The following is a 27,600-nucleotide window of genomic DNA, read 5'->3' as shown; positions in this document are numbered from 1 at the left end:
AGACATCTGCACACGAGATTTCCAACAAGAAAAAACAAAGTCTCCTGTAGAGCAGACCAAGAAATTCAATCAGGACCCACAAACCCCAGCACAGCAGAGATTCTAATGAAGAACTTGGGTCACACATTTAATATTGGTCCCACTCACTCCAAAAATCAGCAAAAGATTTGAGTTAAAATGCACAAAGCCTATAGCAAAAGTTAGATTTTGAGCAAAATTTCCTGCAGTCAGTCATTCTGAAACCCAACCATCAGTCCCACAGAGATGATAAGCACCTAACAAGTCACGCAACACAAAATGAAAAGGTTTTCACAACAACTCACAGTCTGCTGCCATCTCAGTGTTAGCCCTGCAGTGTTCCAGCTGTCTGTAATTGGAGTTTGTCTTCCCACTAATGGAGAAGGGATGTGGAAAAGAAAAAACAACAAAAAGCAGCCATGAAATAGGATTGTGCAACTCAAATACAAGGACACAAATCCCCATCAAGCTGAAAAACAAGATCTCACCACTAAATACCTACATTTGCAATTCTGGATGCTGGCTACAGCTCACATCCCAGCAGTTCTACTGGCTCAGAAAAAATATATATTCCCCACTTTTTGTAGGAAGACACAGAAAAACTTTCTGTTTTGGGCTCCAGCCCAAAAATCCCCACACTTACTAAGCACCAGGGTACTGCTCCCATCCCTCACCAAGTCCCTGCCCTTCTCTGATACAGACTTCTCCTCCTCTCACCCAGGTGTATTTTCACATAGGCTTCAAGCTGGCTACTTGGCTATTAACCTTCCTAGGGCTGCTCCTGGTGTGCTTGGGATTTTTGCAGTCTGTTGTGCTCCTGGCAAGGCAGGTTGCCTTCAAAATGTTTGTTTGTTCCCACTCTAGACAATTAACTCAATGCTATAAAGCCCCTCATGCTCTGCTGCCCAGTTGGGGTCCCAGAATCCCCTTCTGAAGGAGACCAATCCCTACCCTGCTTTTTTCCATCAGCAAAATGTAAATTTATCAAAGGGGAAATGTCTCCCCAAAATCGTTCAGTGCAGAGGTTGCTCTGACAGGATCCCTGAGTCAAGGGAAAATCTATTGAGTGTCCTGAGAGGCTCCATCCCCTGCTCAGCACTGCCTCCAGCCTCCTCTGCTTTCAGCAGATGTCAAGGCTCTGGGATCCTGGGAAGGGAATGTCTCAAATCATCTTCTGTTTCCTTGTCTCCTTGCGAGGTCACTAAGCAGAATTTCATTTCAGCATTATCAAATTGAACTACTTTGATCACTCCAGTTATTCTCTTCCTGCCTTGTATCATTTCCCCCTTGGGAGTAAAATGCCTTTGTGCCAAATTTCAAAGCTGCTGAATGCCTCCACTGCACAGAGCTGCTGCTCCCCTCTCCCAAGCCAGCCAGAGGAGCAGGCTGCACAAGATAATCAATGCCTGGATGTGATAGGCACACAAATGAGGAACGTGAGGGACAAGGAGGATATGGAGAAAGAGAATTTTTTTCCGTGTTTGCAGCCCCATTCAAGCCTCTTTTTACTTTGCTCGAAAGTTCACATCAGAAATTGGTCAGTGCTGTCCATCATTTAGGAATAACTGAACTTCTGGGGGATCTGATGAAGATCTCCTCTAACAGCATCCAGGAGAAATGCTGCAGATCTCCAGGTAGCCAAGGAATGAGTGTTGCTTGGCTCATCACCTCTGAGCCTGACTGCAGTGCTGAGGACAAAGCTTCCAGCACAGAGGATCCTCGGCTGGCACAGAGCACTGTAACCCTTCTCTTAGCCTGTGTCACAGCACAGACATACCCTGACTGCTCTCCAGGCCTTCTGCTGCCTCCTCAGGCAGTGTCATGTCCAGTTTGCAGTCACAGTGCTTGGTTTTACGTTTATGTTCAAATAAGGCTGGACACAAAAAACCTAAAAGGCTGCTCAGAACCTTCAACACTGCAGTGCAATGACAGAAGGGAAAAGGCATCTGGGAGAAAACCATGTTCTCAGTGAGCAGGCCAGGACTGTGGAGTAAATTCCCTGAGCAGGAAGATCTTCATAAATGCACACACAGAAGTAAAATATTAATGCCTTGAAATGCCAAAGCCAGGGTATTGCATTCAGTGCATGTATCACATTTCTCTGCCCTTGCCTTTTTTACATCACAACATAAATGCTCCATTTTCTGTATCCCAAAACAAAAACCATCCACAGCAAACACTTGTCTCCTAAGGAGGAGCACAGAGTAACAAAAGCCAGAGTCACTCCGCACACTGCTGCAATCCCTGGGGTGGAGGTGGTGCAGTTTCTCACAGCACACATTCACCATGACCCCTGGACTGTTCTCAGCAGGACATGAGGACAGGACACTGTGAACCTGGAGCTGAGTTAGGAGGGGCCTTCTCACAGCCATTCAAAGTGAGAAGTTAATTTTCACTTGGCCCACAAGCATTTAATTAAGATGCCTCCTCATGGTGACACAGACCATGGCTATCATCCTGCCTGTGGTCTCTCATATCTGCTGTGGTGGCAACATAAACCATTCACCACCTCCTGTCTCACCCTTTCCTGTCCTTTTGGCAAGTTTTGGAGCCAAAGCAGTGAATTTGCTCCATCAACAAAGCTTACCTGCAGTAACTCAGGCTGTTGTAGGGAATTTGGCTCCATTCCCTCCCCCCTTCTACTGCTCCATCAGGCTGAGCACACTTCTGGGCAGCTACCACTGAAGTTTCTTCCAAACACGAGTTTAATTTGTGTTCTACATGACAGAAGTCCCAAACTGGAGCTGACCTGCTAGCATTTAGCTTATTTGTAGCTGAATAAGCAAAACAACCTTTTGCTTTCTACCTATTAGGTCAGTGACATTGATTTCCCCTGACTGCAATGGCTGCAGATCTTGATGCACAGAAAAGGGAGAATTGAAAATACACACATGGTTCTGGGAGCTGTTGCCTGCTGTGGAAAGTGGGAATTCATGGTTCCTTTCCTTTTCCAGGCTTGCATGATGGGCTGGTCCTGAGCTGAGACCCTGGTCCCCAGCTGTCCCCAGCCATTCACATTTCCTCCAGACATATTATCCAGGGTCGACAGAGATGAATAATTAACTCAGAGGGATGCACTAGGACTTGTGAAGGTGACACTTGGAACATCAGCAGAAGGAAAGAGTGTTGCAAGTCTTTTTTGTGTTCAGAGGTCTGCTCCTTTTAGCATCAAGTCCGTGGTTCATTTGCTGTTGTCACAATCATTAATGTCATTAGCAGCTTCTGTGCTCTGAGGATGCAGATGGCACTGAGTGGCCTCAAACAGACTCTAGACCATGCTTGGCTAGAAAGTGCCTCATTCAAAATACAGAGCACTCAACACTATCCTGTCCCAGCCCTCCAGGGCCACTGGACACCACAAGAACTGTGTCCCCCTGGACAAGAGGGTGTAGGGTCACAGTCAAGTGAGCTTGTGAGGCAGCAGCATCAGAAATCTCTCCTGTACAGGCACCCTCTCCTATACAGCTCCCTTCAGCTCCAGAGCTTTGTGCTCTCCAGATGGAAAGAGCAGACCTGGTGGCAGAGTGAGGGGAGCCTCTCACTGAGTGCCTGCAGCAGGTATCAGACACCAGCAAGCACGTCTGACACCCTCCATTAACTGTCTCCTAATAAAAGTCTTCAAAGTCCATTTGTGTTAGGAAGGCAGCAAAGAAACCCTTAATCATGGGAACAACTATTCCTTTGGGCCTGGGCAGTGGAATTGGTTTATTATATTCTGCTCTTCAGGTGCAGTCTGCCTCTGTACTCAGAAAATGTCAATTAATTTATGGTTGTGGAGCTTTCATTCCTCTCCTGATAGCTGGCACATCCTCTCCCCATTTCAATTTGTTGGCTCACTTTCTTATGTGAAAGTCAGAAGAAAAGGAGTGTGCAGATCATCCTGGGGAGCTGTTGGTCAGACAGGGAGAAGAGAAACTGCCTGTGATTTTTCAGTAGTGTCTGAACTCTGATCAGCAGCCAGCTTTGAGCTGGGGAGCTTAGGGGAGCTGTAAGACTCGTGGTTATGAAGCAAGTATAATTCTGCATAGTGCTGAGGGACTACCTTCAATTAAGGAAGATGGTCATCCTATAAAATCTGCAGCCTTTATGGGATTTTGACATTAGAGAGGGGAACCCAGAATGCTCAGGATCAGGAGAGCAGACCTCATACATATCCCTGTCCTGCTCACAAGCTCTAACCAAGGGCAGCTGCTCCCATCAGCTCATCTGAGATATCCTTATATCAGCAGGCATACAGGGAATTTCTCCTTCATGGACAACTTGTCTCACTGTGCCTTTTCCTTTCCCTGCTGGAGGAGCCACAGATAATCACAATATGGGACAGTTCAGCTCTGAAAGGAAGATCGTTTCAGTTTCTTTCCCCAAAAATCCTCTGGAACCTCCTCCTGCTGACAGTGGCTGTTGTGACCTCCACAGCTGCTCATGCCTCTGCAGCCCCAGGGTGCAGACAGAGAGGTCCTGGCACTGCCCACACAGCTGACAATTGCCGTCACAGAGGGATGCAGGGACAGGCAGCTGCTCATGCTATGACATAGCTGTAAGCTACAAAGCTAAAAATTAATAACAGGAATAACGCAAAAACCACTTGGCATAGCTTGGGAACCACAGGCCTGCACACACTCTGGCTCATTTGAGGATGGTTTAGTGTGTGCTCCCCAGCTGGCAGCACCTTGGGCTGCCCTGAGCCCTGGCTGTGTCTGTGTGCAGGATTACAGGGTGAACATCTTCCTGCGGCAGCAGTGGAACGACCCCCGGCTGGCCTACAACGAGTACCCCGACGACTCCCTGGACCTGGACCCCTCCATGCTGGACTCCATCTGGAAGCCTGACTTGTTCTTTGCTAATGAGAAAGGGGCTCATTTCCATGAGATCACCACGGACAACAAGCTGCTGAGGATCTCCCGGAATGGCAATGTCCTCTACAGCATCAGGTGAGGTGGCTGCACAGGGTGGAGGGCTCAGCTGAACCCCCCCATTCCAGCCTGGACTTTGGGCATGCTGCTGGAGAAGAGAAATTTAGGTGTTTCTATGGTGTGTGATCACACAATAAACAGTGTTGAAGCAATGTGGGAGGAAGAGATCTCTCCTAAAGCATGTTGAGACAGAGGGCTGCTCTGGGATGGAATTTAACTCTTCTTTACCTCTTTCAGTTCAAGGACTTCTGCTCCTTGCTAGTAGATTCCTTAACATTCCTAATGTAAAATTACTTCAGATATCTTGTGTTAGTACGAGCCTAAAACCAGCTGTGCTGTGTGGAAACCAGTAGAAGCTCATGAACACTCTGTTTTCAAAGATGCAGCATTTCCTGAGCAAAAAAAAAAGTAAAAATCAGGAAAAATGCTAAGTAGGGCCCCATGGCTTTGTCTCAGCCTAGTTTTTTCCCAGTTATCCCTTTATTGCTAGATCCAAGAATCCATCAGCCAAATTGAACTAATTGCACTGAATTTCCCACAGGAAATCAACCTTAGCTGCCACCTTCACTTCACTTCCAAGCCCATTCACACTTTATTTTAAAGCAATGAAATTAAGATCAAACTTCACTGGCTTAGACTGGGAAAGTTTAACTCTATATTGAAGACTCTCACCTCATGTATGATGTAATTTTGTCTGTGGAACACACACCCCATCTCACACTGCAGCTCCCAGTGGCAGCTATGGGAAGGAAAAGCAGTGTGGAGCTGTAAAATGTGGAATAAACAGCTTAGTGTTGCATAGTAGATGGCCTCCATCAAACAGCAAGGTGGTTCCAGCCCAAAGAGCAGCTCCCTGATGGCCAAAACAATCAGAGAATTGTGTGCTGGCCGAAAGGGGAAACATCACACTTCTTAATTTTAAAAGGCAGGCAGGGAGCAAAACCAGCAGCAGCAGCTCTGCAGTGAGCATGGCACAGAGTTCTGCTCCAGGGGCACAGAGGGGAGTGCAGGGTGCCCCAAACAGAGCAATGACTCAGCAGGGAGCATGGAAAAATCACCATCTTCAAGGCAGAAACTTCAAAATATTTCAGTTCTTGTTTAAAAAGAACAACTTTCCTATCTTGCTCGTCTCCAAATGAAAATAGAGGTTTCTTTATAAGTGCATTTTCCTGTGAAAATTAAAAAGAAAGAGGATATTCCTTAGGAAGACAGCACTGTAAATGCAGAGTTTCCAGGAAGAGAAATAGCCTTTCTCTTAAAAAAAAAAAATCTCCAAGGTGCTTTGCCATTTTCTAACTGGCTCTCTGCTGCTACTATTTGCAATAATCAAACTCTAGGCAAGGCATTTACAAGAAGGTGGACTTTGTCACATCTTCTGTCCCAACATGCCTCTAAACTCAAGCTGAGAATTTCTGACAAGGTAAGATTTTAAATTGAAGTATCTTTCTCTCCTGATAAGTTTCTTGTAGGTCTGATGATAGAAAAATTCAATTTCTGTCTCCTGGGTAATTCAGCTATTTCTACATCAAGGCAAAAAGCTGAAAAACCTGAACACTTCGGGGAACAGCATTTTCAACATTATCAAACCAAATAACTCAAGTCTAACTATCTGGAGCAAATCATTTAGTATCAGCTTGTTGAACCAACTAAACATTTTAAGCATAGATCATGGTACAGAGCAGCACAGCAATATAGCACAGAAAATGCAGGCTGCACCTAGTGGAAAATGGAGACAGAAATAGAGGTCTCGAGGGCTCTGCAGGAATTTGGGAAGATACAGGAGTTCATACTGGCTTAGCACGAGGCATTTTCCCTGCAGAAAATCTCACTGAAGCCTTTCTTTCCCCCCACACAAACATATGATCTTGATCAAACTTCTTTTTGGTGTTTTCTTATGACACAGAAATGTTCTGTTCAGAGATTTACAAACAGTGCCAGTCTCTGGAAATGCCTCTGGGGGTTCCAGAGAGTGGGCTGGGGCTTTCTGCAAATCCAGCCTGCTGTGAACCCGAGGCAAGACAGGAAAGGAGGAGCAGCAGAACAGTTTGGTGAGGGACCCTTTGTCAGGCAGTCTCAGACAGCACTGCAGTGCAATGCCATCTGCAGCAGGCTCTGCTGGCAGTGCTGTCACAGACCCAAAGGTTCAGCATTTCTGATGCTTTCCAGAGTGAGAGCACAGGCAGGGGAGTGATGGAGGATCAGTCCTTCCCCCAGCTCCTCAGGGCTCATCCCTGTGCTCTGTTCTCTCCTCAGGATCACGCTGACCCTGGCCTGCCCCATGGACCTGAAGAACTTCCCCATGGATGTACAGACGTGCATCATGCAGTTGGAAAGCTGTGAGTCCTGTGCACACCCCCATTTGGAGGGGAGACCATCTCCTTTCCCTCGGCCTCCCCCCTGCCATCTCCTTCCCCAGCTGCAGCCCATTCCCAGCCCAGCCTTCACAGCTTGCTCAAGAACCTCTTGCTCAGGATTTTCCATTCATTCAGCACATGTGACATTTGCTAGAGAAGCCAAACCTCCAAAGATCCCAGGTGAGGAGTCCTGGCTTGCTTGTGTTTACAGTGGCCTTTCACTCTGCACAGAGAGGTGAAAGTGCTTTCAGCTGCAAGTGGGATTTTTTCTCTCTGGATGAACATCTGCCACTTGTACATGTTGCTTATGCCAAAGGAGGGAAAGATGAGGAGCCTCTTCCAGAGAAAGAGGTCAAGTTGGAAACAGTAGAAAACAGTTCAGCAAGTCAAATTCAAGAAAAAAAAATGTTATTTGCTGCAGAAAATCCATTGCAGCTCCAGTGGAGGTCTTTGCTCTTACCACATGAACAAGCAGTTTTGCCTCAACCCAAATCCCATTCATGACAGCACTGTCAAGGAAGGCCAGGATGCACCCCTGCCTCCAAGCTCTCCTCTGCAGCACTGTCCCTTTCCAGATCAGTATTTAATGTCACCCACATGACATTTGTCCCTTCCTCCCAACAGTTGGCTACACAATGAATGATCTCATATTTGAGTGGCAAGAGAAAGGAGCAGTGCAAGTTGCTGACGGGCTGACACTGCCTCAGTTTATCCTTAAAGAAGAAAAGGACTTGAGATACTGCACGAAGCACTACAACACAGGTCAGTGCTGTTAACCTTAACTGAGGGGGTCAGTAGAGAGGAATTCAGGACTGTGCATTTACCAGAGTCTCTTGCTCTATCTGATGGCACTCTGGCCTTGTCCTACGCTTCCAGAGTTAGCAGACATGTAGAACTATATATATAACAAATGAAAAGCTAATGGACATAAATGTGCAAAATCCTCTTGTGCCCAGTAACATCTGCATCAATTCAAGGGTGTTTGGTTGGGATCTCCTCTCCTAGAACCCTTTTTTGCTTATGAAATTTAAGTGACAAAGGACATACTGCCAAAGGGCTTTCTTTGCTGTGTTAATGTTCATAGAATCCTGGAGTGGTTTGGGTTGGAAGGGACCTTCAATACGATATTACTCCATCTCCCTGCCAGGGGTAGGGACACTTTCCACTTTCCCAGGTTGCTCCAAGCCCTGTCCAGCCTGGCCTTGCTCACTCACAGAGATGGGGAAGCCACAGCTTCTCTGGACACCCAGAGCCTCCCCACCCTCACAGGGAGGAATTTCTTCCTAACATCTAATCTAAACCTTCTCTCTTTCAGTTTGAAACCATTCCCCTTATCCTATCACTACATGCCCTGGGCAGCAGGTGTTCCTTTCCTGCCCTAAGAAGACTCTGGTTTAGGCAATGCAAGGAAAATCCCCAGACACTGGCTGAAGGCAGGAGGCTCACTGTGCCTTCCCAATAACCTCCCATGTATCTCCCGTCCTCCTCAGGCAAGTTCACCTGTATAGAAGCTCGTTTCCACCTGGAGAGGCAGATGGGCTATTACTTGATCCAGATGTACATCCCCAGCCTTCTCATTGTCATCCTGTCCTGGATCTCCTTCTGGATCAACATGGATGCTGCTCCTGCTCGTGTGGGGCTGGGGATCACCACTGTGCTCACCATGACCACGCAGAGCTCAGGCTCCCGAGCATCACTGCCCAAGGTAGGGACCACCCTTGTCCTCACAGGGAAACCATGCACCTAAGTGAATCCCCACACAGATCCTCCTGCTGCCTTTGCACTATTCCAGTTTGAGGGCAAAGCGAACAAATTCCAGTCTCATCCTGGAAAAAAAATTAAGTTCTCTATGACTAGCTGCAAAACTTCCTCTAAGATTCAGCACTCACCACAGGTCCCTATAACCAGGAGTTCTGTACTTTACAAACCCCTGCAACAACCACACATGGATGTACACTCTACATTTCAGCTTTCTAGTCACTTGACCATCCTACTTTTATAATAGAACTGAACTTCCCTTTATGAAGGGCTTCTGGTATGGTGGATATAAAAAATCATAGTCAATAAATACAGCCTTGAATAAATTAAAAGCTCTGGAATTATTGTATTTTAGAACCTGTGAGGAGTTTCAGTGACCTGCTTACATTCACATTAAATGAGCAAGATTCAGGTATCCAAGAACAGATGTCAGCCATGTAAACCACCAAGTAAAAATGCATTTGGGTAAAGAGGGAACCCCATTTGTGTCTCTTTCTCTGACTCCTAGGTGTCCTACGTGAAGGCCATAGACATCTGGATGGCCGTGTGCCTGCTGTTTGTGTTCTCTGCACTGCTGGAATACGCTGCTGTCAACTTCGTGTCTCGGCAGCACAAAGAGCTGCTCAGGTTCAGGAGGAAGAGGAGGCATCACAAGGTAATACATAAAGCATGAAGGACACAGCTGAAATCTGACTCCATGATCAACTGAACCAAGCCAGACAAGTATCTGGTCAGATATTAAGGGGGCTCACACACCAAAACCCAGGGCTGCACAATGAATAGAGTCTGTTCTAACAGCCTGCTGAGCCCTGGTTTTGTTAGCCAGCCAAGTGGTCTCAGCCAAAAGAGTTGTTCTCAACAGGACAATTTTCACATCAAAGTTCTGGTGTGAGTTCTCCTCCCCAGAAGCTGCAGCCAGGGCTGGGGGGAGGCAGGCAGGGAGGTGTGAGGGGTCTGTCAGAGAGCAGCACCCCTGAAACGACAGCCTACAGCAGCCCAGAGGTAAGTGACACCTCTTTTGTCTCTGCCATCTCCGTGTTCAAAAGCATCTGCTTCTCAGACTGACTGCAAATTCCTCCTGGAAGGAAAGAGCTTAATTCTGAGCTTTAGCCTGGTCCATGCTTACCTGCTGTGGCTGATCCCAATCCCAATCCCAATCCCAATCCCAATCCCAATCCCAATCCCAATCCCAATCCCAATCCAAGCATGCACACAGCTCCGACAGCTCCCCAGCCTGGGCTCTAACAGCTTTTAGGCTGAGGTGCCACAGCAAAGATTTCATCTCGCAGAACACACTAGAAAAAACAAAAAAGTGTCTGTGATCACAAGGCCAAAGGCACTTAAAAATTGTCCCTAATTAACTGGTAGAATCAGGAAAGGAGTTAGGAAATTTTCAGCACCAGGCCTGAGAGGCTGCCCTCAGGAGAGCATTAAAAACCAGTACATTTGCTAGAAGAGAAAAAACAAAGGCAATTTTGCTGATGAAAATCTCAAGCAAGCCCGTAGGTGACCACCAAGGTCTACCTTAAATATTCCTCATAGGTATTTGCCTACTTTCCTTGATCCATCCCATCCAGAAACCTACCCCCACTCCATTGTTCCATTAAAAGTCTTTCCCAGGGTCTGACCTGTCCTGCAGCACTTCACAGTGTGTGCTTGCAGAACCTCTACCACTCCAGCAGGAAATGGGGGCTGAGGAGCAGGAATCCTTATATTTTTCTAGATTTCTCTCTCTCTCTGCTTTAGTCCTCCTATCTGTAAAACAGGAGATAATTGTTCATTTGTGCTCAACCCAGCCAGGACCAGGGATGAAAAGTATTAGACAAATGCAAGGGAAAAGAAGTAACAGATGAGACCCTCAGCACCCACTGGTTTTGTCTGACAAGAGCATGGCTCTGCCATCCCAAAACCAACAAAGCTTTGGTCCAGAAGATGCAGCTGCTGAATAGAGGCAGAGCCACACCCACGCACATGGGTGCCTCCATAGTGCATTTATCTCCTCATCTGGATTCAGGCATCCTGTCTCTGGATCTGTGCTGTATGCAGATCAGCCTGTTGATAAAACAATAATAAGGGAAAAAAAAGCCACTAATACAGACTAGTTTAAGAGATATTTGCCAGAGCTGTTCCGCTGAACACAAAGCTGTTAGCACTGTCCCTGCCCAATCTCACAGCTATTTAATTGGAGCAAAGCATAAACAAAAACACTTGCAAATGCTAAATGAACAAGGTTTGCAGGCTCATCAGAAAACTAAGCTGACTGCTAATATGCAAGTGGGCTAATGCAGCTGCCAAAGGCACTAATTGCTCTGTCCTGATGTCCTGACTTGTCTGGTACCTCTGACTGGTTTAGGCATGACACATTAGGCTAAAAAAAAGTGAGATGTTGCAGTGGTATGGAAAAGTCTGGTTAACATGACACCATCCTCAGACCCACATGGAGGTATTTGGAAACACTTCCCAGTGTGGCTGGTGATGTATTTGCCTTTCTCCTTTGACATGGTGCCTTGAAAAAGGCACTGTTGTCTTCTCTAAACCCGGTACTCCACTCACCAAAACAAAGCCAAAGTGGCCAAAAGAAAGTCAGCCAGTGGCCACTCAGCAATGAGAAGAGAAAATAATCCAGTAAATAATCCTTAAGGATCGAGTGGTTTAGGTTAAGCCAGACATGTGCCAGTGTCTGTGCAATGGGAAAAGAGCAGAGGCAGTTTTAGCTGACCCCTGTTACAGACATGGTGAGAGGGTCCATAAGCTCTGAGTACTGCACAAAGCCAGCACTTGATTTTATTTGGGTACTTTTGGTTTGCTCAGATACGGCAATGTCCTCTGTGTCCTGCTCCTCCATGCCATGCAGCTGCCCATGGGATGGAGGAACTTTCCAGAAAAGATGCTCTTCAAAGGACAGGGGAAGGGGCAGCAGGGCACAGTGGGCAGGCAGCTACAAGAGAGGGGGCTGCTAGGTCAGTGTTGGGGGACACAGCATGGATCAGCCTCTGTTAGTGATTAATTAGTGCCACTGGTCTACAATTAGCCTTGATGACCTGTAGTCGAGAGACTTCAGATTCTGACTCTGCCTCTGCAACTCACTTCTCGAATTACTTGGGCCAAACTTAATTTTCCCTGTCATTTACATCCCTGTGTTCAGTAAAACAGGGCTAAATCATTCTGGGATTCCAGCAAAGCTTTCACAAAAAAAAAAAAAAAAAAAAAAAAAAACAAAAAAAAAAAAAACAAAGCCCTATAAACAGCGACATCATTTGCCTTTAGATCGGAACACAAATTGTATTTTTTTTCTCAATAATTGGCATTACCACAAGCAGCCATGACCCACAGAAGGACACTTCAGCTCCTCACTTAAACATTGGCTCGTGGGGATGGCTGTGGGGTGCCGTGGGCTGTTTGCACGCTGCCTGCACAGCTCTTTTCCTGGACAGCTCCTGGCTCCTGCACATCCATGTAACTCTGTAGGAAGCAGCTGCTGCTTTGGCTACGTGAGTTACATGGAGCCCACTCCTTCTGGGCAACCTGAAACTGCACAGGCAAAGCAAAGAAGGTGCTGATAGGAGGTGGGGGGTAGGGTAGGGAGAGGCAGAAGCAAAACAGGGGATGCAACTGGAAAAATGAAAGCAGTGCCACAAACCCTTCAATATGTCAAAGACCTCAGCGGGGTGGAAGTCAGTCCAGTTCCCCATGGGACGCCTGGATCCCCTGATTTGCATCTGTGCATCACACAGCTGGCACCCCTCTATAAGGCTGTTCTCCCAAGAGCAGGGGTTTGCCCGAGGGTGTCGGGGCGTGGTGGGAGCATCCTCCCCGTGCAGAGCAGGACGCTGTCAGCGGAGAGCCTTATAGCGAGGGTGCACTGTCTATATCTCATTTTAAGTAGAGTCCCATGCTCAATCTGTTCCAGGAGGACGAAGCTGGGGAAGGCAGGTTCAACTTCACTGCCTATGGGATGGGGCCAGCTTGCCTACAAGCCAAGGATGGCATCTCTGTCAAGGGAGCCAACAACAACAACACGGCCAACCCGGTGCCACCGCCGTCGCGCTCCCCCGAGGAGATGAGGAAGCTCTTCATCCAGAGAGCCAAGAAAATCGACAAGATCTCCCGCATCGGCTTCCCCATGGCCTTCCTCATCTTCAACATTTTCTACTGGATCATCTACAAGATTGTCCGCAGAGAGGACGTGCACAACCAGTGAGGGGAGGGGAGCAGGCGGGAGGGAGCGAGCAATCCTTTATATATGTGCAATAGCAATGCAGCAATGCATGAAGTTAAGAATGCGGCAATATCTACTAAAAAACAAAACAACAAAAAAAAAGGGGGGGTGGGGCTGGTAGGGACTTTTAATCATGTGAAATGAGGGTAACTGGCGCAGGGAGGAGAAAAGAAGCTCTTGATCTGGGGAAAGCAGGGTGGGAGTTAGTTTTACAGCATAGGAAGATGTGGATTGCTCCAGCAATCCAAGCAGTGTAATATAGTAATATATATTCATGCTTAATTATAATGCAAAAAGAAAACAAAAGAGAAAAAAAAGACCAACAAAAAAAAAATCTTTTTTTAGCCTATTAACAGCTTATATTCTCAAGTCACTGGAATGATTCATGATTCCATGTGCAGAAACCACTGCAATTATGCTTTACCTGACTTTTGCTATAGAAAGGCCATTCCAGTCAAGCACGTAGGGGGGAAAATCCCTAACAAAAGGGGAAAAACACCTCAAGAAAATCATTCTGTGCTTCTCTAGGTTTTGCACTTTGAAAACTGGATAGATGGGGAAACTTAAAGAGGCTGTGGATTGCTGTTTATTTTATATATTTACTTTTTTTAGTCATGGGTTTGCCGATCAAACACTTTGTGACTTTTGCATAGAGGAAAGCAAATACATTATCTCTGTCATCCCCACCAGAAAGCATCCAAAGGAAACCCGAGAAGGACATCAGGGCCTTCATCAGAAATCACAGGTACCTTCTGTGCTTTTAAACAACCTGGCAGGATTCGAGCCCCAGGAGGCAGAATGATTATTCAGAACACTAGAGACTATGAAGGATTTTTAAAATAGTTTTTTTGTTTATTTGTTTGTTTGTTTTTTCCAAACCCCTTTCTGCCATGTTTGTTTACAAAGGGGGAATGGAAGCAGTTATATTTAAAATATAGAGAAAACAGGCATCTTGCTGCCTTGTTTTGACAGGACCGGGCGTGTGGCAATACTGACAGTGAGGGGGGTGGGGGGCAGGTGTGTATAGAGAGAGCAGCTTTTATTTTCTGACATTTCATAGCAGTTATATTGATAGTGAAGCTGGGCCAATGGACCCAAAATTCTATTTTTGTATCTATTTTGGTGCTGCATTTACCTTTAACATGGATGGGAAGACGGAGCAGGCTGCTTTGCCCCTCTCTGCTGCCTGGCAGAGACATGGGGGAGGCTGGCACAGCTTGGGGGGATGGGGAAAGGGGGGAGGGAGGTGGGAAGGGGTGAGCAAAGGGATTTCTCTTTGCCCAAGAGGTAGCACAGGTTGGCATTGGTGTTTGGGGTGGGGAGAAATGTGCCAAACACCTCTAGGGTGTTACTTGAAAGCCTGGCTGGGGCTTGTGGGCAAGCCAAGGGCTTGGTGTCCCACTTGTCCCTCTGGGCCCCTGGGTGTGAGCTGGCTGCAGCACCCAGGGTGACTCTGCTGTGTTCGTTTGCACTTTAGGGAGAGAGGTGAAAGAGAGCACGAGGGAAGAGACAATCAGTCTGCACTGAAGCACTTGGGGTTGGGTCTGGGTTAGGCACCAAAAGAAGGCAGAGAGAAGAGTGGCACCCACGGGGTGCATCCTCTCTCCTCCCTCTCCTGCTCAGGATGGGAGCAGAGCTGAGCTGGGTTGTGATCTCCAGGCTCCCTCCTGCAGGGCTGGAACAGCTCACAGCAAAGTGCCCTGGGGCACTGCCAGCTCCAGTCTGGCCCAGGTCAGCAGCACCCAAGCCTGAGATGGGAGGCTGAAGTCATGCTCAGCCGTGGGTGTCCCAAGCAGCACAGAAAGAAGCAGGTGAGAGGATGAGGGAGCCTGGGACCTGCCAGCTGTCCTGCACAGGGATGATGGCAGGAGGAGAAATACCAGAGAAAACACTAGGCTTGCTGGGGCTGGATAGAGGAGCATCCATCTCCAAGGCTGCCAATTCAGCACCTTTCACCAGCACTAAACACATTTTAGTTTAAGAGGAAAAAAAAAGAAAAAAAAGGAGAAAAAAAAAAAAAAGCAGAGAAAGAAACAAAGAACAAGAATAGCAAGAGGGGGGAAAAAGGGAGAAAAAAAAGATTAAAACTACAGTGGTCACTCTGTGGACTAGGGCAAATGTTTTGGCAAAGGCCATCCAGTTTTTTGAGTCCCTTTGTACTGCTGAGACAGGGAAAGGTCACAAAGTCACAAGGTCAGTGGGAGTATGAGCCAGCACATCACCCTGTCCATCCACTGGAGCAGCAGAAAACCTGTGGGCTGAGGATTTCTGCTTCCCCTGGCAGAGGGTGCTTTCCCAAGCAGGGAGATCTCAAGCAGAGGTGTTATTTGATGCTGGGACAACGTCCTGAGCCTTGGCTGGAGCCCAAGTCTGCTGCTGGCTCTGGGTACTTTTGCTGAATTATTGAACTCCCCCTGCGTGCGCCAGGGCCGGCTGTGCCAGCTGCGGTTTGCGATTGCTTCAAACGCCGTGTCCTTGTCTGAGATGAAAGGCAAATCCAGGGAATTTCCCTCCCTGCCCAGCAGCACAGCAGAGGCTTGGTAACCCACATACCACAGCTCCTTCCTCATGCAGGTGAATGACCTCACATTGCTGTTATTTGGGTAGAAATGTCCTGTCTCATGGCTGGACCTTTGCACTTTGGAGTGGGGCAATCTGGCCGTGGTTCACACACGTTCGATCCCCCCAGGCTGCCTGGGATGGCTCTCCAGGGCACAGCAGGGCTGCAGGTTTCATTCCTAAAGGAGCTGCTGTAGGTTAACAAATCCCATGCACCATCTTCCCACCTAGCTGGGTTTTGGTCCTACATCAAACCCAAACGCCGAGGGCAGGAGCAGAGCAAGGAGAAGGAAAACATTTCCACCTCACTTCATTCTGCTCCAGCTGTGCACTGAAGAATCCCAAGTTCATCCAAAACCTCCTAGCTGCAGATGCAGTTATATCACAGCTACTGCTTCACTAGAGCTCCAATGCCTCTTCTTGACACAGAATAAGGCTGGAGGAAAGCATGTAGGGACTGAAAATCAGAAAGATGCTGTTTCTTGCCCATACAGAAGCACTTCAGCTGCCAGTGGAGCCCACGGAAGTTTAGGGACTGAAATAAGAATCACATTCTCACAGCCTGCCTTGGCTTCCAGTTCAGCCTTGCCAAGCTCTGGGTATATTTGATGCCCACCATAAGCAGTGTTATTTTCTCTTCCTTAAGCAGCCAGTTTCCATTTGGGCCATTTTGCAGCAGGGGCTGCCTGCAGGGTGACAGTGAGCAGTGACATCCCAACACGAAACACAGGAATCTCAGTGAAGGTGTGACAGTGCTGAGATAACTGTCCCAGGAATGGCCTGCCAGAGAGTTTCACGACCTAGACAAGACTTTAGACTGTCCTATGAGCCCCTGGCAGGTCTGGGGAGTTTTCAAAATCAAAGATTTTTCTCCATCTGTACCAGGTTGTGTTTAGTCATGTATTGCAAAAGAACTCATTTTGATAGCTTATCTCATCTTTAAAGTAGGCTGCTTTAATGGTGCCAGCAATTATATTTATTAGCAAGAATGCACAGAGTTTGATATTGCAGGGTAACTTCCAGGTATATTGATTGAATTTAACTCCATAATTGTTATCTCTTCTTAAGAATGAGGCTCACAAGCAAAACCTCTGAATAAAACAGCAGTTGTCTGGCAGTAAAGAGAAAAAATTGGGTCCTAATTCACTGGGCTTCTTTGGAATAAGAGAGCTTTATCCCAAATATTATTTCCAGATGTTGTTGGAGACATAATGCTTTGTCAGCAGAAATTCTTTTTCCTTACACATAAATATAATTGTCCAGAATTTCAAAACACCAGCTTACTATATTTTGATCACGTAGAAGAGTTTCTCCCATTTAATACCTGATCCATCTGGGATCCCAGTGTCATGGAAATCACAGAGGTGCTGAGGAGGGTCCAGGAGAGAGCAGGGAACACGTGGGCTGCTGCACACTGCAGAGCTCAGCCTTGGCCAAGCAGCAGCTGCCTGGGAACACTCAGGTCACTCCCTCTGTGGCTCTGCTGGTGCCCTAATTCTCCTGTCCTAGAAGTCTTTACTTGTCAGGGTTGGGAGACTTTGCTCCTAAAACCATCAAACATTTTCAAACTCAATATTCTCACATCCTCCAAGCAGGAACTCTTCTCACTTTTCTGGAAGTTTTTTCTTCTTCTTCTGAAGATCTTTCATTTTAAAGCAAAGCCAAGACAATTCAAACTAAACTGTTGGCTGCCCTTTGTCTTGACTGTGATTTAAAGACTTTGCTTCATTTCCCAAAGCAGGTAGGAAAAAAGTTAGAAGCATTTACAATGTATATTTATGAAAAGAAATGAACACATGAAAGGAAAAAAAGCTGTTCTCAGTGGTGCCATATTTTTCACAAATTGTATACAGTCATATTTTTGTACTATACTATCATTACTTAATAAAACATAGCTCTTATCCCTGTGCCAAAGACAGACAATCTCTTTCAATATCCCATTCCTTACTCCAAAACCTTGATATTGGCAGCAGTGGACAGCACAATGCAGACCCCAAACCTCAGTCCTGCTGCAGCATCCCACAGAGTCCAGCTCAGTAAAGGAATTATCTAATCCATTCCCAGCTTGGAAGCACCCACACGTGCCTGTCTTCTTCTCAAAAGGAGGGGGCTGGAAGAGGCATCGTGTGCTGCTCCTGGATCAATAGTTTTCCATGATTTGCATGGAGAGTGTGCACTAGTTAAGTAGAAAATCGAGATGATTGTTCTTCAGGGTGCTAGGATGAGCACCAAAGCAGAAGCTAATAGTCATTAATTTTAGCATCTTAAATTACTTCAGGTTCTTTAAATCTTCCCATTCTCTTTTCTTCCTCCAGTTGCACATCTCTTGCTCAAACGAACCTACACGAGTCTCTCACTTCATTCAAGTCTAATGCACATTTCTGTGTTCATCTCCCTTTTTTCATTCTTGTGGGGCTCAGTTCCTCAGCACTGCAACTTTGAAAGGCCTGGGATTGGTGTCTTGGGAAATACTGGGCAAAATACAGCACTAAAACCATTCCCCAAGGCAGGCACGGTGACAGCTCCCAGGGAAGTGCTCTCAGGGCCAGCCAGGCATGGAGAGGACTCCTGGGGAATGCCAAGGTGGCCACCAAGGACTTTTTTGACTGTGCTGTGAAAGCAAGCAGCATCAGTTCAAGGGAATGAGGGAATTCAGTCTCTGGGTGTTACTACTGTAGAGCTCCCTGATTTACATTGATCCAGCTCTACAGCAGCTGGTGATAGGAAATCAAGTCCTTGCATTCTCAGTTTCCTACCCCACAAGAAATCAGCTGCAGGGTGGAACCAGGCAGGGTGGAAGGAGCTGTTGCACTTTGAGCAGAGCATCCACTTGGAGCTGCTCCAGCTCTGCCTGCGGGTGTTGGCAGTGGGTGAGACGTTCTCCTCTGAGAGCTGTGGGAGGAGCAGCCCTGGGGTGATGTCCTCAAGTGATTCCAGGCGGCAGGGGCACTGAAGGACACAGCCCAAGTTAGATGTACCAGAGGCAGTGTGGCAGTGGGAAGCACAGCCTGAGCCAGGTGAGCAATCCCAACCTGAGAGCCCCCAAGCCCAGGAACAATGACCTCTCTGTCTGCAGCTTTCCTGGTTCAGCTCTTCCCTCATCCCGTCATATTGTCCCAGCATCACTCTGCCTGCTGCTATGACATTGGAAAGGACACAAACCACAGGGCAGGAAACAAGAAGAGGGATGATTTCAGTCCCCAGCAGAGGAAATTACTGGTTAAATTGCCAAATGAGGATCCTGGCAAAGAGTGGCAGAGAAGGGGAAGGAAAAGCACTAGGAGAGGTTTAGCTTGCCACATCACTCCTGCCCTCCAAGGCCAACAGTGTCTACAAGCATGGTGCAAGGCAGCAGGAATTATAGGATTGTATTAAAATAAGACCATCAAGTCTGGCAAGCCCAAGCTGCAGTGCTTGTGCACTTCACTGCCAGGTTTCTGAGCAGAGATAATAAGGGAGTCTTATGTGTGTGATATTCCTGCATCTATTACAAACAGTGTACAGCCCATCCTGGGACAGGACTGGGTCCCAGCAGTGCTGGAGCTGGGTCAGCCATGGTTTGACCCAGACCATGACAGGGAGGGGGAACAGATGGGACAGATTCAGCACAAGCTGATGTTGCCACTCTGGGGAAAGGCAGGGGGATTGCTGTGAGCCCTGCGGCCCTCAGAGCATCACTGCCCCAAAAAGCACAAGGGAGAGGGAGCAGCAGCTCCCAGCCAGGAGAGGGGACACAAACCCTGTCCCCAGACTGAGGGTCAAGTACGTCAGCGCTTCCAGTACAAAATCATCCATGTTTTCCTGGGCAGAGGATGACACCAGCACAAATAAGCCATCAGCAGAGCTTGAATTTAGCTTTTATTTGCAGATTTGCCACTTGAATTGCGTAAGTAGCTTAAGTCAAACAAGGACACCCTCCTCACCTATCCAGGAAACTGGGGCATGAGGTATCATCAGTAACCACGTGCCCAGGCTGTGAGCATGTCACTGCTGTGGCAGATGAGTCAAGTTTGGCACAAGCAGGGGCAGGTAGAGCTGCCTGGAGCTGCCAGGTCTGAGGGACACAGAGCTCACAGGTAGTTTTTGCTGCTGAGGCCCTTGGGAAGCTGGCCCAGGACTGTTAGCACTGTAGCAAGCCAAATCCCCTTCCCCAGAGGGGCAGTGGGAAGTCACCTGCCTTATCCAGGCACTTGGTGACACTGCAGAGTTACCTGTCTGACAAAAACCTGAATCAGGCTTTAGGCTGCAAACCAGCTAAGCCAGATGGCCTAGGTTAAACACACCAGAGAATTTGGGCAGTAAATTACAGCTCCAAGCCTGAACTACTCTTGCAGTGATGACACCATCACAGTGACAATTACAGTGGAGACATGGTAACTGCTTAAAGCAGCACTGCCCTGTCAGAGTCCTGCAGACATCAGCAGGGCACCACCTGCAGCGATAACAGAAGTGGGGCTGGGCTGCAGTGTTTCCTGCTCGACACCAAACCCCAAACACTGACCTTTACTGAGCGAGAACTATGCAATATTGAAGACTGTGCCATGGGTGGTGCCTTAGCCACCTCTCCTGGGTATGCACTCACACATTTTCTGAAGTATCCCCACCACAGTTACTTGTGCTGGGGTGAAGAACCAATGAGTTCCTGAGGAGCAGGGCCAGCTCTGGAGCTTGTGATGTGCCACAACCGTGTTGTGACCACAGCTTCTCAGCCAGGTCTGCTCTGCTGAGGCTGCACTGTTAGAAAGTCGAAGAGTTCTAAGAGTTCAGCTCCCCAGCCAAGAATAGAGTGAAGACAGGGATCCAAAAAGAGAAAGGAAGAGCAGATCAAGGATCATGTAAGGCAGAGGAACCTGTAGTACTCACTCCTTGCAGTAGTTAAGCACAGTCACTGCAATCAGTATGGTCTTGTTGGGAGCCAAGGCTTTGAATACTTTGAATGCTTATTTCTTGAGGAGTTGGAAAGAGAATTCAGGAGGTTGGACTTGTCCATGGAGGAAAAGACATGGGACAGCATGGGCAGTGTCACCTTTAAAAACAGGGCTCAAGAAACCAGCAAGGAAGGGAAGTGGAGAGGGGACAGCCTCTGTTATGTAAGAGTGGTGCTGGGAGTGCATCTTGCTGCAAGCCAAGGTGTGGGACACAGGTACATCCTTCACAGGCAGGAGTGTAACTACCCTGGCAAGTCCTTGGTCAGAAGCATGCCTCCACTTGCCAGCAATCCCACTTGTGATCAGGATAACCAGAATAATTAAAAAAAAAACAAAAAAAAACCCATCAAAAACAAACACTAATGAGTTAGGCTATCGTTACATCCTCTCCTTACCATTTTAAGTGACCATGGCCAGTCCCCTTGGTCACAGCAGTAGAGCTCAGCTGTACAAGAGATGCTCACCTAGAGGCTGACCCAACGAAGTCTTAGCTCAAGGGAGCAGAAGTTTCTTTGCGTTGTTCTTATCTAGGCCAGAGAAACAACTGAACCAGGGCTCTGAAACACTCTGCTCTGCCTACACTGAATTTGTACTTTCTATTCCAATCTTCTCACATCTGCTATGATTTTGTACAAAACACTGTCATTCTTCCAATTCCAGGGTTAGATCAGAAGAGAAAATAAGCTCAGAAACAGCATAGGCCAAGCTGACAGATCCCCAAGTTAACCTACTGAGAGCAGAGATTGTAAAAACAGCACCCCCACACCCAGACTGATGTCTCACCCTACCCCACTCACAGCCCTCCAGCCCTGATCAGTGCCACTTGACTTGACAGGGCATTTAAAGACATTTCAGAACCATAACTGATATACCCATCCTTAAATCAGGTCACAACAGCAGGTTAATCTGGGGATCTGTCAGCTTAGGGAGCATTCAAATTGTAAATTTTGGAAAACAAACATTAAGATCCAAACAGTGATGTTATGTGAGAATTTCAGAGGCGGGCAAGCAATCAACCTTCCCCTTGCTGGGAAGAGTGACCTGCTGTGCTTGAACTCTGAGCTCCTTCTCACTGTACAACCAGCCTGGGGCTCTCTGTGACCAGGACAGGGGTCAGGGGACACCAGCAGCTCCAGAGGTGCACGAGGCACAAAGGCCAATGGACTTAACCTCACCACATGCATGTGGAATGAATGATCCTGAAAAATGCACCTCCTGGAGCATCTCAAGCCTACTGTGAAATGGAATTCCTACACAAGAAGAGAAGTTTGTGTGGCTCCCAAGTCTGGTCATAACATACTGACAGCACTAATTGTGGCCAGAGCTCACCTCTTCTTTCACGGACTTATCGAGCTGCAGCAAAGGTTTGACTGTTTCAAAAGAACTGAAATAGGAGGTAACTGTGATAAAAGCCATTCACACTTGTGTGTGTGTGTGAGATACAGCAAAACTTCGGTGGATTACGAGACTGAGAGATGTAAAGACAAAGCAACACACAGAGGACTTCACCCAAAAATGGCCTGACACGCAAAGGTCGCTGCATTTCATCGCAGTTTGCCATCCTGCAGCATTGGTGACACCACTCTGGAAGCAGCCTTGGAACCCTGAAGATGCACAAGCCTGTCCCAAGCAGTTGTCACCACCCACTGAGATCAAACCACAGCCATGAGCAGGCTAAACATCGTGGACAGTGACATTTTATGGACTGTGTTGTCGCTCACCTTCTACCACAGTGTACAGCATATCATGCTTGTTATATTACAGCTAAGGAGAAATTAAAAGCTTACACTTAAGTGACATAAAAAAGGAGGGGGAGGACCCAAGAATTTCTCCCATCCAACTATAAACGCACATCCATTTACATCGTTTTGTAAATGAATTTAGAAGGAAAATAAAAATATTAAGATATTTCTCTTCAGGACAACCATTGCACATTTGGTTTTGTTTTAGAGGGGAGATACAAACACACAGAGCAGGAATGGTTTCCAACTGAAAATATGCAAAAAAAATAGAAGTAGGAACAGCTCAGCACCTAGCCAGCATTTTTCTTGTGTCCTTGGATAAACATTATCTCAGTTTTCCTCAGCACTTACTTCACTAGTCAAACCCTCAAAATCTGGTATCTAGGAAGAATACCTCACAAAAATTTCTGAAGAAAAGCCTATTGAGCAGGAGCATTGTGCTGCCCCGTTTTCTGTACCTCTCCCATCTGCAAGCCATTTGTATGAAGAAAATCTTTGTTTCCAAAGCTTGGCTTACTAAAGCTCATTTGTTCCCAAACACAACAGAGCCTTGATGCTGTTTACAGCAGGGCAGCCAAAGGCTGGGCTGGTTCAGCAGCAGCAGTGGGAGATGTTACAGGGTGTCCCATCCCTTGCCAGCCCTCCCTGTCCCCCGGGAGGGCAATGCCAGTCACCCTCCACTCAGGGAGGAAAGTGGGGTTTGCAACTCAGACCCAAATCTTGGCTTTAGGACAGACCCTCCTGACACACACATCCATCACAGCCCCTCTATCAGCGTTCTTTTGGAAGTACTAAATTCAGATTTGAGCTATTTATGAGAGTTTCCATGTGCTAGCTAAAAAAAAAAAAAATTTAAAAAGGATGTTTTCCAAGCTTGCTCATCAACAGGAAAGGCTGGCAACAAGGTCAGAGTGTCTTCTTCAATCTTATCAAATTGACATCAAATTGGCCCAGTTTGATCAACTTTTCAGCATAGAAAAAATGAGCAGCTGCTCTTAATAGGACAAAACTCATCACCCTTTAACTCCACATGAGCATCTTTAAATCAGACAATGAAAAAGCTGCATATGCAGCTGCTTTCATTTTCTTCTTTGCAAAGTGGGTGCTGAAATATCCACATCTCACAGGAGATAATCAGAAAAATATTCAGAGTAAGAATGCCTGGAGTTAATGTAAGAAGGAATGAAGTGAGCAATGCAAGTGCTCTCTGAGTACCTCTGCTGGCTCATTTATACAAGTGGAAAAAAGAATGGAAAAGTCAGTGCTTTTTCATTTTCATGCTTCTCTCCCTTCAAGAACAAAGGAGGCAGGTGAGAAATACAAAGTGCAGTCATCTTTAAAAAGTGAGATGTAAAATTCTTCAAAAAGAATAAATCAGCTTAATCATGAAGTACTTACACGTCTCCTCCACCTTAAAAAGGGAAGACCTTGCATTTTCTGTATGAATTTATTATATATGCATATGTATAAATCTATACATACACAAAATTGGTATGGCCTTACACTCCATTTAAGGATATTTTGCTACATTGGTCAGAGTGCAAAGCAGTTGCTTCCTTCAAATCAGTATTTTTACATCATGAAAACATAAATCTGTAACTTAAGATGGTTTGCATGACCACACAGCCACAGGGGAAAATTATTTTTCTGGCTTGTAAAAAAAGTTTTAAAACAGAAGTTCTATTTCAGCAGTTTGAAGATGGAATGTAAAGTTTCTGCTGTTAAATGTATATAAAATATATTTATTGAATCATACATTCATGCTGATTCCAATTAAAAAAAATAAAGATTTTTCTGAAATTTCTCTCCATGGATTTTTACTGCTGAGGTTCCACACAGCAGCTGGAAACAGAAAGAAAAACGTGTTTCTTGCACTATTTTTCAAGCTAGGACATTATTTTTACATAGCTTTAAAATTCTTGGGTAGATGGAGTGACCTTGGTGCAAACACCCAAAATGACATTTCAGAATGCAGGAGAGCTGCCTCTCACACTGAATCACAAAGATGCTCACAATAAAGTATTTTTCCTTCCACTGTCATGTGCTTTATCAAGTTTGAAATATCACCAGTGGACAAGCAGATCCCTCTTGGCTTGGCAAATGGCATTTTGTGACAGAAAATAGAAGGGCAGCATCCTGCCCTTCAAATCTATTCTGAGAACATGCCATTACTCTAAAAATCTGTCTTTAGGTGATGATGGAGTTTGAAAGAATTTTACTCAGTTTCATGCCCCATAACCAGAACAGTTATTAATGGACCACCTTGCCCCATTCTTCCACATAACATGCAAATACAGATAAAGATCCTACTGTTGGGAAATTAAATCATCAATGAGGCAACTCCTTACTCCCACAACACACACAGCTCAAAACTCCATAGTGTGTGCTCCTGACCCCAATAAAAACCTTGTAATGAAGCAAAAGCAGTTAATACACTTTGTTCAAAAAGATGCCCCTCCATGATGTGCAGATCAGCTCCAGATCTTCCTCCCTGCACCCAAAACCATTCTTTTCACTATGGTCAGTGGACTTCCAGGTCTCAAGGACATCTTTGCTGTGTGGCACCAGAGGGAAGTTTCTCAGATTCAAGTCAGAGCTCACTGTTACCACACAGGTTTTCTGCCTCAGCAGTAAATCTCTCTGCCAAGCTCTGCTTCTAGCAGCAAGCTCACCACTTCCACACTCACCTGTATGTGGATAGTGGACACCCAGGAACACCAGAGTTTCAGTCTGAGCAAATTTAAAGAAGAAAAAAGGGCCCTGCAGAGCAAGGAAGTGTCGCCAACCTGAATCCTTAAATGCAGAACCTACATCTGCATTCCCAAACACACAGTCTCAGTTCAGCTTTACAGAACAGCCCCACACAAGGTATGCTGTACTCCAGAAGACATTTCTCTGTGCTCAAGGGGTAATTAAACCTTTTTAATTGTGCAATGCTCTCCAAGGAAGAAAAGGCAGCAGAGGCAGAGCATGGCTTCCAGTTCTAGCTTGGGTGCTACGGAACACCCCCTGCAAGTGAAATGCCCTTACTTCTACTTATCTTTTACTATTGAGATCAGCCAGAAGAGACCAGATCACATCAGTCACACATGAAACACTCTCTGTACTCTCAGGAGGACACATCAAAGTATTATGATCTTGGTTATTCCAAATCTGTCCATGTGGCTGCTATGGGTGCAAAAGCCTGACAGCTCTAGACAGCTTTTCTTCATTTCCCAACTCCATGCAGAGCACTGGGGCACCAAAAGCACTTCAGTACCATCATCTCTGTCTTGACAGAGGGACCAGAAAGGAGACTTACACAGTCTGATTCATTTCAGATTGCAGCATTTGGTTCCTACAAAGAGCTGGACTACCTTGGTTATTAGAGGTCAGCTTTCTGGGAGCTCATGTAGCCCACTGCAAATCAAATCGTGGTTTCTTCATCATCATCTTCAACAATGTATGCAAAGCACTGGAGGCCATAGACCAGAGATACTGAGGTTTTAACAGTACAGCAAGGCAGAAACCAGAAGGGTTGGAGGCTACAGAAAGCCTAAACATCAAAACCAATGTGCAACATCTTACAGCAGGTTTCTTCAGAGGACTTTGTTATTAGTGAGTCACAAAGCCACCAAAATGCAACCACCAAGAGTCACTCTACAACATAACTTGTTTTTGAAAAGTATTTCTTTACAAGACATTCCAACAGAATTTTATGTAAATATTTTATTTTGCCTGTCATCTTGGGACATGAACATGACTTTCTGGGTCAACATATTGAGTATGATTCATATGAGAACAAGCACACACTTCACCCTTTTGAATTCTTTACTGACACTCTTCTTTCAAATCAGACAGCAATGAGCCAGAACTGTCCAGCTCCCACTACAGAAATGGAGGTTCAAGCTTACAGATGCTTTTGCAGATTTGGTTAAGAGCTATAAAAGCTTCTATTAAAAGCACTTTGATAAGTCTGAAGTGCAACCTGTTACTGCAGTCTCCAGATTTAATATCAAGAACAGCAGAAACCCAACAAAGGGAAAAAAAACATATCACAAACAAGGACAGGGTTCAGTGAAGGATCTCCATTGCATACTTTCAGCTCACAGGTATTCCTGATAGGAAAAATGCACTCTTTTGTTTTTCAAAAAAATACCAGTTACCACCACAAGAGGAAGCAGCAGAATCTTGCTGAATGCTAGCTGTGAGAGAACACCACAGCTCACATTCTCCCCCAGCTCACTAAGGAAACAAATCTCCAGGTACAGATGATAAGCAGGTCACTCGGAGACACAGTTGGAAGAAGGGAAGGGACAAACAGTGTAACAAATGCAAAGAGAAAAATAAAACAGAAACCAACACCCTAGCAACATTTAGTACAACCAGCTTCAACCAGTAAGTCTGGCAAGGAAAAGGCAAAACATGTTGGGAACAGGTAATACTGAGGGCAGCTCTGCTCCAGAGCTTCCAGCAAGAGATGACACACTGCATATGCACAGTCATTATAGTCATAAACCAGGACACATGGAAACAGTGACACCTGACACAGATCAGCAAACTTCCTATGTAGTTCTATTGTGCTGCCAAGAGACCTGGAGGTCTGGTGTAGACACAAATCCACCATTTTCATCCAGATGTTTAACATCAAGCATTACAGAAATTCTGCTTTGTGCAGCACCATCTTACAGGATCTCCTGCATTGAAATTCCCCAGTTTTGCATTTTATTTTCAGTTTCATCTTCTTTCGGAGGCAGTGGAGAGCATTCAACATCTTAACACCAGGACAGACAAGCACCTTCCATATTCTGAAAAAATTCCTTCTTTACCCACTTCAGGTCTGAAGCACTGTAAAAATAACTATTTACTTACAGCAGTTGGAACTGTAAAGGATGTGACACAGGTATTTCTGCTTTGCTTGTACTTTTTGCAAACAGTCACAACAGGACCTGTCCAGCTCCAAGTTCAAGTTATTAACTTCTGCATCCAAAAAGTATTTGTTTTCAATAATTTAAATGCAGCCAAAGTGATGCACAGGTGTTATAAGCTTTAGCTACAACCACCTCTGCCTTGTAAACCTAGTGACTGAAGAGCTTCTTCCCCTTGGAAAAACTCCAACATACTCTTGAC

At 46.1% G+C, this 27,600-nt stretch overlaps 1 protein-coding gene across 2 annotated transcripts in view; it reads left to right on the top strand.

Moving 5' to 3' along the window:
* The window catches only part of GLRA1 (glycine receptor alpha 1), a 47,232-nt gene extending 22,937 nt beyond the window's left edge, over positions 1-24,295 (top strand). The window contains exons 4-9 of one of the 2 annotated variants that reach the window (XM_033072893.2): positions 4,726-4,949; positions 7,185-7,267; positions 7,910-8,047; positions 8,776-8,990; positions 9,552-9,698; positions 12,954-24,295. In XM_033072893.2, the coding sequence (XP_032928784.1) occupies positions 4,726-4,949; positions 7,185-7,267; positions 7,910-8,047; positions 8,776-8,990; positions 9,552-9,698; positions 12,954-13,244 (1,098 nt within the window). In that variant the 3' untranslated portion in view covers positions 13,245-24,295. Of the gene's footprint in view, positions 1-4,725; positions 4,950-7,184; positions 7,268-7,909; positions 8,048-8,775; positions 8,991-9,551; positions 9,699-12,929 lie in introns of both variants that reach the window. The other variant, XM_033072892.2, reaches the window with a different exon arrangement.
* Positions 24,296-27,600: the final 3,305 nt, after the last annotated feature.

Source organism: Catharus ustulatus, chromosome 15, assembly GCF_009819885.2.
Source record: "Catharus ustulatus isolate bCatUst1 chromosome 15, bCatUst1.pri.v2, whole genome shotgun sequence".
NCBI classification, from domain to species: domain Eukaryota; kingdom Metazoa; phylum Chordata; class Aves; order Passeriformes; family Turdidae; genus Catharus; species Catharus ustulatus.
The sequence above is the reverse complement of the archived record's forward strand: the minus strand, read 5'-3'. Positions and strand labels throughout refer to the sequence as shown.